Source organism: Epinephelus lanceolatus, chromosome 8, assembly GCF_041903045.1.
Source record: "Epinephelus lanceolatus isolate andai-2023 chromosome 8, ASM4190304v1, whole genome shotgun sequence".
Lineage (NCBI taxonomy): Eukaryota > Metazoa > Chordata > Actinopteri > Perciformes > Serranidae > Epinephelus > Epinephelus lanceolatus.
Genome location: NC_135741.1, coordinates 8,955,836 through 8,973,650, shown reverse-complemented (window position 1 = coordinate 8,973,650; position 17,815 = coordinate 8,955,836). Strand labels below are relative to the sequence as shown.

The following is a 17,815-nucleotide window of genomic DNA, read 5'->3' as shown; positions in this document are numbered from 1 at the left end:
GCTCCTAGTAATGACCTTTTTTACAAGCCAGTATCAGGATTTTTCACAGATAAATGTCCTCAGGTATCAGTCCCAAGTTCACAATCTGTGGATCATTTGGAATCTTGTACCCAGAAATTCCGTCAAGGATCGGAATAACCCTTTTGCAGAATGTTTGTGATTGTATACGTGACCAAAATATATGGGAGTGATTAGCATTCACCTGCCCACAGAGTCTCCAGCAGTGCTGTTGTTTATCTAATTGTTTATATTTAGTATATGTCATGATAAAAACATGGATTTGATTCTTTCAGTAGAATTCTCTCCTTCTTTTAGAGCTGGTGAAGGCACCACCTTGTGACTATTGGTTCTGCAACCTTTACTATTAAATGAGCCATTACTGGCCAAAGAAAAAGGAAAAAAATCTGTCTGGAGCTGCAAAATATATTTGAATAAAGGTAACAGCCTATTAAGTCTGAATTAGCCCATCAGCATTATAAACAGGTCTAAATGAGCATCCATTAGTATGATTTACTACAAGGTGGCTACACTGTCAGTAGGTTATTTATATTTATTTACTGTCACTCTGCAGTGTTGGTGGTGAAAGCAAATGAATCTGTCCACGCACTATTAAATCCTCTATTTTCCTCCAATAATTTTCCTTTTTTTTTTTGATTTGTAATCCATAGCTAACCTCGCTAGAGAGACTTCAGGCCCCCGCTGCTGAAGTTTAGCAAAATTTAGAGGGAAAGGCTCCAGGTCATAGATGTAAGACGAACATTTTAGCTGATGAAACGTAAAAAAAAGTATTCTATATATAGGCTTCACATTTATACAATCAAAGAATGCAGTAATCACTTTAGGCCCGTTTCCACTGAAGAAGTTCCTGGTACTATTTGGGGGCAGGAACTACTACAGGAACGTCCTCTCGCTCGGCCCTCTCAACCGCCGTGTCTCCACTGAGAGAGCAGAGTAGGAGGAAGGTTCCTGTAAAGTTACAGGGCTCTGGATGTGGCGTAATCGTTGCGCGACCATTTTGACCGGGGTGATGTAGGGACGCCGTTAGCCGTTAGCCGTTAGCCGTTAGCAGTGTCTGTAATAACTCAATAAACAGTCCATGAAAAAAATATTTTTTCCAGCGGATGTCTTAGTTACAACATGATTGAGCTAACTGGAGTAGTTTCATGTCGTATCCGACAACGGGAGGATTTTAACAGATGATGTCTTGATGTTAGCTTTGCTGCTGTTAGCTGTCCCTGTCAGCTGCAGCCACTGGTGCGTTCTAGACATCGTGATTTCCCAAAACTGAATAAATACCACACATAGCAACACAAAACTGCTTTGCTAGCTCAATCATGTTGTAACTAAGATATCCGCTGGAAAAAATATTTTTTTCACGGACCCTTTATTGAGTTAATGAGTTATTACAGACACCGCTAATGGCTAACAGCTAACGGTTAGCCAGCTAATCTACGATAACCATGTTATTAATTACAAAACATGCACACAAATAGTAATGTTTGTTCAGTCATTGTGGTTATAGACTTTACAAACATCAGATTAGTCTAAACGGTGATATAGTGACGTGAAAAAGATGTGAGATATATATATATATACAGTACAGGCCAAAAGTTTGGACACACCTTCTCATTCAATGCATTTTCTTTATTTTCATGACTATTTACATTGTAGATTCTCACTGAAGGCATCAAAACTATGAATGAACACATGTGGAGTTATGTACTTAACAAAAAAAGGTGAAATAACTGAAAATATGTTTTATATTCTAGTTTCTTCAAAATAGCCACCCTTTGCTCTGATTACTGCTTTGCACACTCTTGGCATTCTCTCCATGAGCTTCAAGAGGTAGTCACCTGAAATGGTTTTCCAACAGTCTTGAAGGAGTTCCCAGAGGTGTTTAGCACTTGTTGGCCCCTTTGCCTTCACTCTGCGGTCCAGCTCACCCCAAACCATCTCGATTGGGTTCAGGTCCGGTGACTGTGGAGGCCAGGTCATCTGCCGCAGCACTCCATCACTCTCCTTCTTGGTCAAATAGCCCTTACACAGCCTGGAGGTGTGTTTGGGGTCATTGTCCTGTTGAAAAATAAATGATCGTCCAACTAAACGCAAACTGGATGGGATGGCATGTCGCTGCAGGATGCTGTGGTAGCCATGCTGGTTCAGTGTGCCTTCAATTTTGAATAAATCCCCAACAGTGTCACCAGCAAAACACCCCCACACCATCACACCTCCTCCTCCATGCTTCACAGTGGGAACCAGGCATGTGGAATCCATCCGTTCACCTTTTCTGCGTCTCACAAAGACACGGTGGTTGGAACCAAAGATCTCAAATTTGGACTCATCAGACCAAAGCACAGCTTTCCACTGGTCTAATGTCCATTCCTTGTGTTTCTTGGCCCAAACAAATCTCTTCTGCTTGTTGCCTCTCCTTAGCAGTGGTTTCCTAGCAGCTATTTGACCATGAAGGCCTGATTGGCGCAGTCTCCTCTTAACAGTTGTTCTAGAGATGGGTCTGCTGCTAGAACTCTGTGTGGCATTCATCTGGTCTCTGATCTGAGCTGCTGTTAACTTGCCATTTCTGAGGCTGGTGACTCGGATGAACTTATCCTCAGAAGCAGAGGTGACTCTTGGTCTTCCTTTCCTGGGTTGGTCCTCATGTGTGCCAGTTTCGTTGTAGCGCTTGATGGTTTTTGCGACTCCACTTGGGGACACATTTAAAGTTTTTGCAATTTTCCAGACTGACTGACCTTCATTTCTTAAAGTAATGATGGCCACTCGTTTTTCTTTAGTTAGCTGATTGGTTCTTGCCATAATATGAATTTTAACAGTTGTCCAATAGGGCTGTCGGCTGTGTATTAACCTGACTTCTGCACAACACAACTGATGGTCCCAACCCCATTGATAAAGCAAGAAATTCCACTAATTAACCCTGATAAGGCACACCTGTGAAGTGGAAACCATTTCAGGTGACTACCTCTTGAAGCTCATGGAGAGAATGCCAAGAGTGTGCAAAGCAGTAATCAGAGCAAAGGGTGGCTATTTTGAAGAAACTAGAATATAAAACATGTTTTCAGTTATTTCACCTTTTTTTGTTAAGTACATAACTCCACATGTGTTCATTCATAGTTTTGATGCTTTCAGTGAGAATCTACAATGTAAATAGTCATGAAAATAAAGAAAACGCATTGAATGAGAAGGTGTGTCCAAACTTTTGGCCTGTACTGTATGTATATACGTGTAAGTATTTGTAAACAACAAGGCGATTTCCTCTATAGTATAGTGAGCCGGTGACAGTTGAAAAATCTCCCTTCCGGGGTTCCATTCCCCTGTCGGGAGTTATTTTTCAACAGTCACCGGCGCACTATACATTATCCCTTACGGAAGGAGCTGAGGTGGTTGCTGTGTTTCTGGTGTGTCTCTTCGTTTAAATGGCGGTGGAAGCTATATGAACGAGCTAACCCTCGTCTGCGGAGTTTTAAAAATGCTGGCTATATTGTAACTTTCTGTTGACGTCACATCCCGCCTTGAGCATATCCAATCAGCACCAAGTAAACCCCAAGCCCCAGCCAGGAGTTTCTCGGGGCCGTTCTGAGTACCTACTCCGAGGCAGGGACTTGTTTAGCCCCTGTAAAAGTTCCAGAACTCTGTCCTTCGGGGTGGTTCCTGCGGTGGAGACACACACCAACAGCCCCAGCCCAGTAAAATTACCCCGAAGTTCCTGCAGTGGAAACGGGCCTTTCGGGACAAACGGGACAAACAAAATTTTGAATGTTAAAAAAATAACTGTTACTAATTTCCAGATTATTTTATGTCAAAGCCGCAGGGAGTCACTGGAGGGGGCGAAAGAGACACATGCAGCTCCAGAGCCGCAGATCGCCTACCCCTGATTTAACCCAACCAACATGATGGCATTTAAAATCTACTGAAACAGTTTGGCAAAATGAAGCACTCTTCCCAGATCCTCCAGCAATAAATAAATAAATAACATCTGACAGTTTAAACATCCTGTAATTTGGACAGTATGGTGAGTAAGGTGTGGTTCTAGTTTTTGCATCTATGGCACGTGTATCCCGCACAACCCTGGACCGAACCATCAACACATCCTCCAAACGAGGAGGGACCTCAGCCACGAGCCCAGCCACAGCATCGTTTACGGTTGTGTGTGTGGATATGAAAGAGTCAGTGCTGCAGACGGAGGAGGAGGGTTTTTTAAATGTGCGCACTTCACGTGTCCTCCTGAAGAGGCAGAGAGAGGAGCATCAGCAGATCAGCCTCACACCGACGCTGCGCACTTCAGACGCCAACACTCTCCAGACTTGTCTCATTACATTGCATAATAGCGACGAGCCATCATGGTGAGTAATCAGTGCATTTCTATGATTTTATTACCAATGGACAGTGATTGTTTATTGATTGTATGTTGTGCAGTATATGAACCTGAAGTGAAGACGAGGGAAAGTAGGTCATGTACGCGATGTCTCCATTGTCACACCTTCATGTCTCGACATATTCTGCATCTTATTTTGACTACAAATTATTTCATTGTCACTATTGTTGCTGTCAGGCAATTCAAATGTTTTTCACATGCATTCCTGCACGACAAGCGTCTAATCCTCTTCCCACAAACCTCTCTAAATCAGCTTAGGTAGACTTTGCTTCAGCACTGCCTTCACACTAACAATGTGTCGCCCATATTTACTGACCATTTTATATAACAGATTCTGCATAAATATATATCACATCAGTTCAGTGCTGCTTGTCTTGAAGATCATTTTATGTGAAACAGTCAGTCCATCTGACTGCTGTTATGTGTCACATAAAATAAAGTCATCTATAATATATTTCTTTAATATACAATAGAATAAAATTATGTAGAAATACCATAGTAAGGTAAGAATGTGGCTTTTAAAGAGACAGTTCTTTGCATCATGTCTGACCTATTTAGATAATCCTCTCCCTACAGTAATCCTAGACAGTCTTGTGTCGCAGCAGAAAATGTACGAGCTCCTGTAGAATAAAAGAAACACTGGACCTCAGTCAGAAGTGATTTCATAGACAATAGACTGTAACAAGAAATGAGCGAGGAATCAATTGAAGCAGTGTGTGCTGATCTGCAGCCTCCATTTGAACATTCTCTCCTCCATTTTAATTAGCAGCAGTGACTGTGTTTCAGGTTCTTTAATCCCAATCTTCTTTGTCGCCCCCCCCAAGCGTGAGTGTATCTCCATCCACGTCGGTCAGGCTGGTGTCCAGATTGGCAATGCCTGCTGGGAGCTTTACTGCCTGGAGCACGGGATACAGCCGGACGGTCAGATGCCCAGCGACAAAGCCATCGGAGGAGGAGACGATTCATTCAACACCTTCTTCAGCGAGACCGGAGCTGGAAAACACGTCCCCAGGGCGGTGTTCGTCGACCTGGAGCCCACTGTCATCGGTACACTCTCATTAAAGGGACACCTCAGCCACAAAATGATTATTTGTTTATCAATTATTCAGCTTGTGTTGCCTCGAATTCATAAAGAAAACATTGTTTTTCTCGCATGCCTGCATGGTGAACGAAGAATCCAAAAACAGCAGAGATTCTTGAATCTCAATCTCTGAATCATTTAAGTAAAGGAGACCACGTTTAAGACCACCTGTTTACAAACTCTCAGTCTCTCATTTGTCCAGTCGTATGCCCAGTACTTCCCAAACACATGCATTTTTACTAAATACCCATTGTTTAAAACACTTCTACATGCACGTAGCACGCGCAAACAAGCACATAGGTGTAGATTTTGAGGGCAATACAGGGAGCATGTCCCCTTCACTCTTTATTGAATGTAGCAGAGGGCTTTATTTTGCCAAAATTAAAGACATTTACACCATAAATTGATGCAGAAAAGGCACAAATTGGTGCATTAAAATTCACCAGAATGCAGGAAATCAGCTGTGTGATACTCAAAATTTTCTGGAGGCACCCAAACCTACTCATTTTATATGTGTCCCCACCTATGTTGAAACAAAGCCTACGCCCTTTGACAAGAGCATGCATTTGAACTCTGCTTGTGGATTCCATTGAGTGTCATTCAAGTGTGCCTGCATGCTACTCGTCCATGTCTGAGATTGTTTTCGCAGAAGTGTTTTGAATCGTTTTTCTTGCACGCCTCCACGGTGAACGAAGGATCCAAAAACGGAGAAAATTCTTGATGAATTGAAGTAAAGGGGGTCAACTTTTAACAACAGCAACATTTTATTAAAACATCCAAACAACAGTTTTATTTATCCAGTCGTATACTCAGTACTTCCCAAATTTGTGCTTTTTTTGCTAAAACCTTATGATTCAAAACACTCAGACATGAATGAGCAGCACGCAGGCATGTTTCAACAAAGCTCAATGGAATCCACAAGTTCAAATGCATGCTCTTCTCAAAAGGCTAGGCTTCATTTCAGCATAGGTGGGGACACATAAAATGGAGGATTTGGGGTACTCCGTCAGAAGATTTTGAGCCTCAAACACTTAAGGTCCAGCATTCTGGTATTTTTAATGCACCAATTTGTGGGGCAAATGCGTATGTTTTAAAGAGTGAAGTGCTTGTCCGTGCGTGCTACTTGTATGCAGAAGTTTTAAACAATAGGGGTTTGTAACAACTGGTGAACCAGAGGCCTTTACTACGAAGAAGGATTTAGAGTTAGCGAGGTAACTTCAGGGTTAACTCTGGGTTTTTAGTGCTACAAGGCTGGTTTTCAATTTACCAGGATAAATCATGTCATTAATATGATATGAAGGAGCCTACTTCATTCATGGTTCCAATGATGTCGCTTGTAATCAACACCCCCGACTCTTTCACATGAACGTGCTTGTGGCTGGATTGGAAAACCCAGAGTTGACTGAACTAGTTGATAACCAGCTTTGTGGTACCGGTTACCCAGACGGCCAATGTTAGGGTTAGTCAAGCCAGATAACGAGGAGATATTCTGGGTAAGTTGAACTGGCTTCATGGTACAGACCTCAGGTGAGAGTGGACTCTAACGCACGGCTCTGGAGACAGTTCAGGTAAAATAACAGAGTCTTCATGTGTCAAAAGGTACATTCAGTACACAGAGGAACTATCAGTGGAGGCAAACAACTCCAACAGGGATGAGGCAGAGTCAACAGGCTAAATCCAAAAAATACAAGAAAAGGACACCAGGAAACAAAAGGCGGGAACACTAGACACACAAGGAGCTAAGACGAACTGGCACTGAGAGAAAACAGGACGCACACTAAATACTCTGGTGAGGGGAAGGATAAAGAGACACAGGTGAAGTCATCAGAAGGGCGGGAAACACACAGGCACAGGAAGTGAAGTGATCTGAAACCAGAGATGTGAGTTTCAAAGTAAAACAGGAAACAACATGAATGAATGAAATAAAAACAACAACTTAAGAAACTTGAGCTGTGACAGGATTTAGTGAAAATGCATGTGTTTGGGAAGTACTGAGGATAGGTTCAGTGAGACTTGGATTATACTGGATGAGTTGATTGAGAGTTTTTGAATAGATCTTTTGATGTAGTTTTGATTAATCTTCTTTAAATTCATTGCTGTTTTTGGATTCTTCGTTCACCGTGGAGGCATGTGAGTTTTCTTCACAAATTCAAGGTAACACACGGTGAGTAATAGATAACCAAATGGTAATTTCGTGGGTTATATATTCCTTTAAATAAAGACATCATAGTTGTGTCCTGATTTAATTTAGTCAAACCCTCAGTTGAATAGTTTCTAATTGAATCCGTCTCCTCAGATGAGGTGCGCACTGGGACCTACCGCCAGCTGTTCCACCCTGAGCAGCTGATCACTGGCAAGGAGGATGCTGCCAACAACTACGCCCGTGGACACTACACCATCGGCAAAGAGATCATCGACCTGGTGCTGGACAGGATCCGCAAACTGGTGGGTATCTTGATCTTCCTAATGTTGATTCAAAATATAAATCATCATGTGTTATCTCACATATTTGCCTCTCCGTCCTCAGGCTGACCAGTGCACTGGTCTTCAGGGCTTCCTGGTTTTCCACAGCTTCGGAGGTGGCACCGGCTCTGGTTTCACCTCCCTGCTGATGGAGCGTCTGTCCGTGGACTACGGCAAGAAGTCCAAGCTGGAGTTCTCCATCTACCCAGCTCCCCAGGTGTCCACCGCTGTGGTGGAGCCCTACAATTCCATCCTGACCACCCACACCACCCTGGAGCACTCTGACTGTGCCTTCATGGTAGATAACGAGGCCATCTACGATATCTGCCGCAGGAACCTCGATATCGAGCGTCCCACTTACACCAACCTGAACAGGCTGATCAGTCAGATTGTGTCCTCCATCACTGCATCCCTTCGTTTCGATGGCGCCCTCAATGTTGATCTGACAGAGTTCCAGACCAACTTGGTGCCATATCCCCGTATCCACTTCCCTCTGGCCACCTATGCCCCTGTCATCTCTGCTGAGAAGGCTTACCATGAGCAGCTCTCAGTGTCAGAAATCACCAACGCCTGCTTCGAGCCCGCCAATCAGATGGTAAAATGTGACCCTCGCCACGGCAAATACATGGCTTGTTGCCTTTTGTATCGTGGTGATGTGGTGCCCAAAGATGTCAATGCTGCCATCGCCACCATTAAAACCAAGCGCTCCATCCAGTTTGTGGACTGGTGCCCCACTGGTTTCAAGGTAGGCATCAACTACCAGCCACCCACTGTAGTTCCTGGTGGAGACCTGGCCAAGGTCCAGAGGGCTGTGTGCATGCTGAGCAACACCACTGCTATTGCAGAGGCCTGGGCTCGGCTGGACCACAAGTTTGATCTGATGTACGCTAAGCGTGCCTTTGTTCACTGGTATGTAGGTGAGGGTATGGAGGAGGGAGAGTTCTCTGAGGCCAGAGAGGACATGGCAGCTCTGGAGAAGGATTATGAGGAGGTTGGAGTCGACTCCATCGAGGGTGAGGGAGAGGAGGAGGGAGAGGAATATTAAAAAGGGACGTTAAAGCACAAGTAACACAAGAAACAAATGCTTTCATTTGTTCCGAAACAAAACCCAAACAGAAATGTTTGAGTATTCATAACCAGCTTTTTCAGAGTAAAAGTCATTACAATGCCTGTTTGGCTCTGTCCTAAATAAAACTCCTGTAACGTCAAGTTGTTTGTGTGTTATTTATTGAACCTTGCTTCTATGACTCGGGCATATTGTTTTCAGGTGGTCATTCTTGGGAACTCGATTTCTCAAGGATGCCCTGAGGGAATTTCTTCCAATTTGGCTCAAAAGTCCACTTGAACTTTTGGTGGTCGGTCTGTTTGGTGGTAACATTTTGGTGGTCAAAGGTCAAATGTGACCTCAGAAGAAGCAATAACTCAAGAATTAATTCTCTTATTGTGACAAATATACGCACAAAGGTCTAATAGGATACAAAATGAGGTGATGACATTATATACTACTCAAACAAATGAAGGGAACACTTAAATCACTTCAGATCTCAATGAACAAATAATTCAAGTTGAAACTCTTTACTGATGTACACTGGGTAATTTGTTGAGAACAAAATGACGAAACAGTCAGTGGAAACCAAAATCATCAACCCACTGAGGGCTGGTTTCAAAATCACACTGAAAATCAAAGTAAAGAATTGAAATCACAGGCTGATCCAACTCATAATGTAACTCAGTAGTGTGTACGGCCCCCACATGCCTGAATGCACTCCCGGCAACATGTGGGCATACTCTTGGTGCGTGAGCGGATGGTGTCCTGGGGGATCTCCTCCCAGACCTGGATCAAGGCGTCAGTGAGCTCCTGGACGGTCTGTGGTGGTACTTGGCAGCGTCAGATGCACCGTGACATAACGTCAAATAGATGCTTAGTTAGATTTCGGTCAGGGGAATGAGAGCCAATCAATGGTATCGTGGTGGTGTATGGTGTGTGCCAGCAACTGTGTTAATTATTGAAATTCACTGAACTCGCAGAGACGTTACAACTTAGAAACAACAGGGCTGTAATAAAGAAGAGAAATGACTGGCACAACTGACTCAGAGCTCTTTTCCAACAGATATTTTTATTCTGAAACACGGCAGAAAAATCTACATATATCCAAAATATTTCTCGCCATCTTTAGTATCAAAACTCACACCCTCTATATCTTGTATCCCTCACTGACTACATGATTATGATATTTAATTATGCCTGTTATGACAGACTTGCTGCGACTAGTTTTGAGAACAGAGCATAGTGAAGTCTGACAGGCTAAATCACTTTACTCAAATCATAATTTTTTAAATAAAGTACCAGAATATAATAAGTATTATGTTGTAGGTAAGCTAGCAACAAACACCAGGAAGCCATTACAACGGCTCTGAGCAAGTGCAAACGTCGACATAAAGTGCAAACCACAGGAACAAAATTAATACTCATGATCCATGCTATGTACCCTCATCATTGTGAGAACTTTGTAGTGACATGTGGGGGAGGTTTTTACGTTGTACAGCATGGGTTAACACATGATCGTTTGGCTCATGACCTTACGCTGACAATCTGATGGATGAACAAGCTGTCTAAGGGCCGCATGATCCCTGTGAATATCTAAAACTTACCTACACAGTAGGGTTTGACAATTAATGTCAGTAATGTAAAATATCTGCATTGGCCCTCAGCTTTATCAGTGCTGAACTTCTACACAGACCAGTCTTAGCCAAGCACCCAGGTGACAGCAGTAGTGTTGGGTCAGTCTCAGCAAATATCGAAAAAGTGCATCAGAGCTTATAAAAGAAAACGTTCACTCTTAAAACAGAATTACTCGTAGCCATTGGTACGTTGCATTTTTTGGCCAGTTTAGCTGTTTCGTGCTGACGAACAACAAACTCATTTAAGGAGAAATTAACTATAGAAAACCCAGAGATATTAAAGTTTTTCCTCCACCAACAGTAGCATTCATTATCTATGATGTAATGCACCCGCAAGACCTGTTGCAATGTGCATAAAGGGGCACTCGTCGCACTTTGAGTAGAGATGCTGAGTTTGTGCAGACACATGGTGTGAAAAGCATGTCAGGAATTTCAACAGCATTGACAGCACTACTTTAGGGGTGAATTACACCATTTGATAATTCATAATAACTGCTGGGACACACTGACAGTCACAGATGACATATAACAGTGTGTGGCGTTTGTCTTAATAGTTATTAGATTTAAAGGCCAAGACTATAAATATTACAAACATGTCTCACAGTTTTAAATGTCAGTTCTAACTCCCGGTCTACACACATCAAAGACTCTTAATCTGTGTGTCTGGATGAGTGATAGTGGATCTACGCAGACAGAATGCAGGCCTGACGCTGCTCCCTCCCGTACAGGAGGAAGCCCACAGCGGTACGCAGGTCCTCCAGGTCCAGGTTGGACAGGAAGCTCCTCTGAAGCTCCACCTCCACCATGTTCCCACTGGGTCCGCTGCAGCCCTTCAGGAGAACCACAGCAGACTGGCACAGCAGCCAATCAGCCAGCTTCTTCATGCCAACGCTGTCCTGGTTGGCCAGGGCCTTCCGTCCCCAGAGGCTGAGATGTAGCATGTTAGCGGCCACACGGGCACTGGGGCGCTGCAGAGTGAAAATCACATGTATGAGTTACTATAAGATGAAACTGTTAGGATTACTACGTTTCAAAATCATGCTTAGATTATGTGATTTGAAGAATTTTCCAGGACCTGTAGACACCCTGTACAATCCATACCCATCACTGACTGGACACACAGTATCTAACATATTCCTTCTGTACCTTGTTGGGGTTCCTCCTGAGAAGTAGTCGGATCACGAGCTGCACGTCAGCGGGAACACTGGAGGGCAGTGGAGGAAGCTGCTTCTCCTGGTAGCTCCTGCTCTCCAGTCCCAGCGGTCGATAGAACGGGTTACGCTGACCGAATATCTCATAGGAGATGGCGCCCACAGCCCAGGCGTCCGCCTTGCTGTAGTCAATCACCACACCGCACCCTGGGACTGCAGTGGATACCTGTGGGCAAACACATCATGGAAATGATAGTGAGTCAATGTATGGTTATTAAAAAAACTGACAATGTAGTTAACTGGCCGAGGCTACCATACATGGGGCCACCTGCTACTCAGTAACCATTTACCATGTTATCACAAGCAATTTGGGGTTCATGGACTTGCCCATGGACTGGAGGAGCCAGGGATTGAACCACTGATCCTCTGATGAGTGGACACCTGCTGCTATTTAACTCAGCGCTACAGGTCTGTCTTCATGAGCCACTCTTCTCCTGCTGTCTCTGCCTGGTTAGCACGAGCTAACTCAGCACAACAGGATCTCAACCTACTCATCATGTTCTGTTGCTTGGTCACAAGGCCCGCAGCGGTGACCTGTAAATACTGACACAGACACAATTTGCCTCTGTCGTTACAATCGTTAGTATTTGTTGGGTAACTTTAGGCGAGTGATGCTAACAGTTAGCCCTGTTACTGTGTGTCTCAGTCTGTCCTCCCATTCGCAGAGCTCACACTCCAGCAGCAGCAGTCTGAGTGAAACAATATTGTGTGTGCAGCTCTGTCACAACATTTTCCCCATTGTTACTAGTCAAGTTTGTGGTACAAACTGCAAGGTCTCACAGAATTCACAGGGATTTACTGAATTTGCGTTGTTTGTTGCAATTACACTGTCACAACATCCTGGAGGGACTGAGTAATCTTTGTATGAAAGCCATATCTTGGAGAGTAGTTTTATGCTGCTAACCTCCAACAAATCACATTTCACTTTGGGAAAGTTCCTCATTTCAAATCATATGTGCCACTTAAAACCACAAAAACATGTGTATATATATATATATATATATATATATACGTATATCTTTCAAAAATACTAAATACTGTATCTGGGTGTTCAGGCATTTTAATTTCCAAGGGCCAAAAGTCTCTTCCTGCTGTTTGCTGGTGATGCTCTGCTTCTTTAATACCATTTAAACAAGTTTAAATTGAATAGTGATCAATAAGAGACAGCTCAGCGACCGTTAAGTCGTTCTGCTTTTACTTAATAACAATAAAGAGCTACTTAAACCTACCTCAGGAGCCATTAGGGAAGCGTTCCCTCCTCTGCTGACCCACATGCTGTTGAAGGGCAGCTGTAGATTAGAGTCACTCTCGGCCAGACAGCAGCCAAAGTCGGTAATCACTAAACGAGGGCATCCGTCTGCATCGAAGCAAAATCAAATGAGATGTTAAGACAGAACTGACGGAATTAAATCTTTGAATTGATGCCTGACTGAGTATTTCTCTGACCTGAGTCAAACTCCAACAGTATGTTGTCCGATTTGAGATCCCTGTGAGCAACACCCTGTCTGCACAGGTGGTCGACACCCTCCAGGAGCTGCAGCATCATCAGAGAGCCCTGCCTGCGGCCCAGTGTGGACATTTCCAGGTACTGTCGCAGCGTGCCGGGGTACCTGTAGCACAGGTGAAGACAGGATGTTAGTTGCTGGAACTGCTAATACGCCTGGTTGCAGTCAAAGCAGTCAGAGCGGACCTCTGCTCTTGCTCTGTTGTTGTAGACAAGCATACTTTTTGAAAACTTCTCTTGAATCGGTGTAAATACACACTCCTGGGTCCTGCAGATAGCCAATCATGAAACATAGTCTGTGTGACCCCATCTGTCAAGGTGTTGAGGCCGCAATATTGCCGTTTGCACCGCGTTGACCGTAACAGGTATGAAACAAGTGTAATTCACACCAAACATTTCCTTCTGCTCCAAGGTCACATTAAAAGCAACTGGCAAAACAAAAGGTGGCTTTTATCATGAAGCAAACACAATCTAATTGTCACCGTGTTTGGCGCCAACAGCCACTGTTCATCAAAAATGCATCTTCAAAGTAAGACAACTGTCATTTTCCTGCTGTTTTTTGACAGCAGATAGGGTTTATGTGCTGCAGGGAGAAATGGAACAAGAAAGAGTAGCCACAGTGAGTCCTCAGGAAAGAAACAAACAAAACTGTGCCCTGCTTTTTTGTGGAGAACTACTCACACAGCATGTAGCATGTAATTAGATCATGACTGCTACTGGCATGACTGACTGACGTCTTCATTAAAGCACCATGTTTGTTTGTTTGCCCTGTAAACAGATGCAAGAGCTGCTCAGTGAGAGTTTGCTAGAGTATAAAACTGTATTGCTTTTACCACAATTAACCATGGGTGTCAAAAATCAACCAGGACTAAAGGATTATTACTTTAAAGGAACACTGCTACCCTCCAATGACCATTTGTATATCAATTTGGGTGGTGGAGTGTTCATTTAAGATGAAGCCTTAGTTTTAAAACATTCGAAGAGAGTGAAAGATGGCAGGTCTTACTTCTTCATGACGAGGAAAAGAGTGCGATTGCTGCCCAGACCAGCCGGGTTGAGCCTGGCGGGCAGGACATCTGGATACTCTTCTTGGGCACCTGGTAGCAGTGGGACGTTGGCTGTGAAAGCCCGGTACACTCTGATTACATTAGGGTGCGCTGACACTCTTTTGGGCAGGACTCCAAATTGTCTGCATGAAGAGAGATCACAGCAGCTCATAAGCATCTTTCCTTCACCCTGTCCAGGACTATTAATGAACTATGAAAGCACTGAAAGTGTAACACATACCCATCCAGAGTGATCTGTTCTCTCTCTGGCTGTAAGGCCAGGGGGCCAGCAGGCACCAGCTCCTGTGACATGGACTTTAATATCGACTCACTTGACGACCCCGCCTGCAATCAAATGGCATCAAAATAAAGCTGTCAGGACAGGTGAGTGCAACAACCTAAAACTGTAGGGGTAAGTGTGGAATATCATTGAATACGCACCCCAAAGTTCCACATCATCTTGATAGCCATAGGGAAGGATCTCAGCGAGCAGCATGTCAGAGATCGAGGAGTCTCCCTCTCCTCTTCTTCCTCTCTCAGCTGCACCGGGGTGCACTCGCTGATACTCTCCTTCTGAGGGGCAAACCGAGCTGCAGCCTCGTACACAGCAGCGTTGGAGCCTTTCCCAATCTGATTCCCAATGATGTAATCCTCCAGTTTATATCCAGAGGGGAAAGGCTCGAGTGGGCTCTGGAATCTTTTCTTCCTAAACACTGCCTGCAGATTGGGAGAAATATTTTTTAAGATACCGCAAGGAAGAAGTTTCAAAAAAGATAACTAAAGCAGCTATTGTCATAATTAAGTTAAGTACTGTTATAATTAAATAGGTCAAAGCACAACAACTGGCGTTTTTAGTTTGAAGCACGTGGCTCAGCTCAGGCCAGAAGTGTTGATGTATTGCTGTGAACTTGAAGCTTCCCGTCAAAAGTTAGATGTCAGCACTTAGCGCAAAGTTAAACCGTTACAGCGACACAATTAAATGTGAGAAACAGCCCTACAGTTCATATATCAATAGTATTTGCAAGTCACACTGGTGCTCCATGGTCGCAAAATGTGGCTGAATAGTCGCAGTCTGGAGCCCTGAGCGTACAAAAAGACACATCTGCTCCATTAAACTGTTACCATGGGGCCATTAAACGTGACGATTTATTCAATGTAGGATGGAAACAAGCTAAAAGTTCCTCAGTTCATATATTTATCGTATTTGCAAGTCACATTATTATGCAGAAATGTATGTTATATACGTTAGAATTATTATTAGTTATGTGTTGACATCTAAGTTTAGTTTAGGCAGTATATTTTGGTCATTTCCCAACTTAAATAACGCAAATGCACACATGAAAAAAACAACAATAAGTCATTACCTTTAAAGCACTAACAAAACAAAGCAAGCTGTGCTGACCGAAAAAGTATAGGTTTAATCATTAGCTTATTGCACCTGCTCTTTTTACATGAATAGATTTGCACTGTTTTCCTTATATATTCTATACATATATAAGAGAGTCCTGGACAAAATTTCATAGACACACACTGGCATCATTTGATTATTAAATCCTTTTTAAATCCATTAAATGTTTTACACATTTTCAATTCTTTTGCAAAATTATTTCACAAATTAACTCCTTTGACTGAAAGATACATCTCTGTTTTGCATTTGTTCTGATACTTGTTTTTGTAAACATCAAAGTTCCTCTTAGTTCATACTGACTCTCTAATTTCGTTCTTCTGGATACAGTCTAGAGGCATCTTATTTTTTACTTTAATCATGAAATGTGCAGTTTTAAAGTCCACCAAATCTCTAAATTTCAGAGCATATGAGTCTATAAATACTTGGTTGGTTGATAGCTTTTTTTTTGCAGCATAGAAAATTGAATTTGTGGTTGCTTTGATTGTAGCAGGACTATTTCAGTGATGCAATTAGTTGATACAACACTATAATAGTTTATTTAAACTCACTTTAAGGGTAGTTCAGTTGATTTAGTTTATAAGTTGGTCATAATGTTTTGTATGTAAAGTCACAATCAGTAAGTTACTATGGTTGTCAGTTAACTGTAGTGGAGTATAAGTAGCATGACTCAAGTACACTAAAGTACATCCTTACAGTACTTATTAACAGCCGTTAATGTGTGGACACCATACCTGGATCTCCTCACATGTGGCTGCGCTCCTTCTGTCATCTTCCAGCTGTTGTTCAATGAGCCCCACACCGAGACCGAAAGCCAGAAACACGGCCCTGTTCCTCGGGGACGCTCCGGTGAACCTCCTTCTGAAGCCGGCGGACTGTAGCTGGGCTGCTAGGCCCCTCAGAGAGGTGCGGTAATACCGGTACCGAGACGGCAGGAAAGCCTGAGGCTGAACGGTGCGGACCGACGGGCCTACACGGAAACGGTCAGCTCGGAGCTTTGCTGCGACTCGGCCCCCGGATTTAAGGAGACCCAGCTGAAGGACCGACCGGCCCAGCTCGAGCCCCCGGCTGATGGCGTGTTTCACGGACATAGTTTACCTGGAAAGGTAACTTGAGCTGCTGAAGGAGTCCGCTTGTGTCGGGGAGTCCTCGACTCTCTGCGGCAAGGACAGTGTTGTGTCAACAACACAGCTGCTACTGAGCATGCGCGAGAATGACAGCCGACCTACATATCTGTGTCTGTATTTAAATATTTATTTAAATAAGTTACTGACAACGACTGATGACAGGTTTTTATTCTGGTTTTTCCTCAACATACGCTGCATGGGTCAAAGTACACGGTTTAGGTTTAGTTTACTGACTCAGCATGATATTTGCATTGTACATATACAATTTGGATAACTGTCTCTAAACTGTACAGGCCTATGGTGTCTGTGTATGTGCATGTGCATGTACAGTACAGGCCAAAAGTTTGGACACACCTTCTCATTCAATGCGTTTTCTTTATTTTCATGACTATTTACATTGTAGATTCTCACTGAAGGCATCAAAACTATGAATGAACACATGTGGAGTTATGTACTTAACAAAAAAAAGGTGAAATAACTGAAAACATGTTTTATATTCTAGTTTCTTCAAAATAGCCACCCTTTGCTCTGATTACTGCTTTGCACACTCTTGGCATTCTCTCCATGAGCTTCAAGAGGTAGTCACCTGAAATGGTTTTCCAACAGTCTTGAAGGAGTTCCCAGAGGTGTTTAGCACTTGTTGGCCCCTTTGCCTTCACTCTGCGGTCCAGCTCACCCCAAACCATCTCGATTGGGTTCAGGTCCGGTGACTGTGGAGGCCAGGTCATCTGCCGCAGCACTCCATCACTCTCCTTCTTGGTCAAATAGCCCTTACACAGCCTGGAGGTGTGTTTGGGGTCATTGTCCTGTTGAAAAATAAATGATCGTCCAACTAAACGCAAACCGGATGGGATGGCATGTCGCTGCAGGATGCTGTGGTAGCCATGCTGGTTCAGTGTGCCTTCAATT

The 17,815-nt window shown here is 43.5% G+C and overlaps 2 protein-coding genes across 2 annotated transcripts; one reads left to right on the top strand and one right to left on the bottom strand.

Moving 5' to 3' along the window:
• Positions 1–4,166: 4,166 nt before the first annotated feature.
• LOC117258284 (tubulin alpha chain) lies at positions 4,167–9,140 on the top strand. Its single transcript, XM_033629029.2, has 4 exons — positions 4,167–4,355; positions 5,212–5,434; positions 7,765–7,913; positions 7,996–9,140. The coding sequence occupies exons 1-4, from the start codon at positions 4,353–4,355 to the stop codon at positions 8,974–8,976; spliced, it is 1,356 nt and encodes a 451-aa protein (XP_033484920.2). The 5' UTR covers positions 4,167–4,352; the 3' UTR covers positions 8,977–9,140.
• An 889-nt stretch (positions 9,141–10,029) lies between these two features.
• Positions 10,030–16,984, bottom strand: pink1 (PTEN induced kinase 1). Its single transcript, XM_033630133.2, has 8 exons — positions 16,514–16,984; positions 14,816–15,091; positions 14,616–14,719; positions 14,335–14,517; positions 13,271–13,434; positions 13,054–13,181; positions 11,760–11,990; positions 10,030–11,581 (listed from the first exon to the last, which is right to left on the bottom strand). The coding sequence occupies exons 1-8, from the start codon at positions 16,868–16,870 to the stop codon at positions 11,297–11,299; spliced, it is 1,728 nt and encodes a 575-aa protein (XP_033486024.1). The 5' UTR covers positions 16,871–16,984; the 3' UTR covers positions 10,030–11,296.
• Positions 16,985–17,815: the final 831 nt, after the last annotated feature.

Coding starts and splice junctions, on each gene's coding strand:
- LOC117258284 (XM_033629029.2), top strand. Junction 5,435..7,764: donor CCTGGAGCCCACTGTCATCG/GTACACTCTCAT, acceptor CCGTCTCCTCAG/ATGAGGTGCGCACTGGGACC. Junction 7,914..7,995: donor TGGACAGGATCCGCAAACTG/GTGGGTATCTTG, acceptor CTCCGTCCTCAG/GCTGACCAGTGCACTGGTCT.
- pink1 (XM_033630133.2), bottom strand. CDS start 16,870: ATGTCCGTGAAACACGCCATCAGCCGGGGGCTCGAGCTGGGCCGGTCG. Junction 14,720..14,815: donor AGATGATGTGGAACTTTGGG/GTGCGTATTCAA, acceptor ATTTGATTGCAG/GCGGGGTCGTCAAGTGAGTC. Junction 14,518..14,615: donor GAACAGATCACTCTGGATGG/GTATGTGTTACA, acceptor CTCTTCATGCAG/ACAATTTGGAGTCCTGCCCA.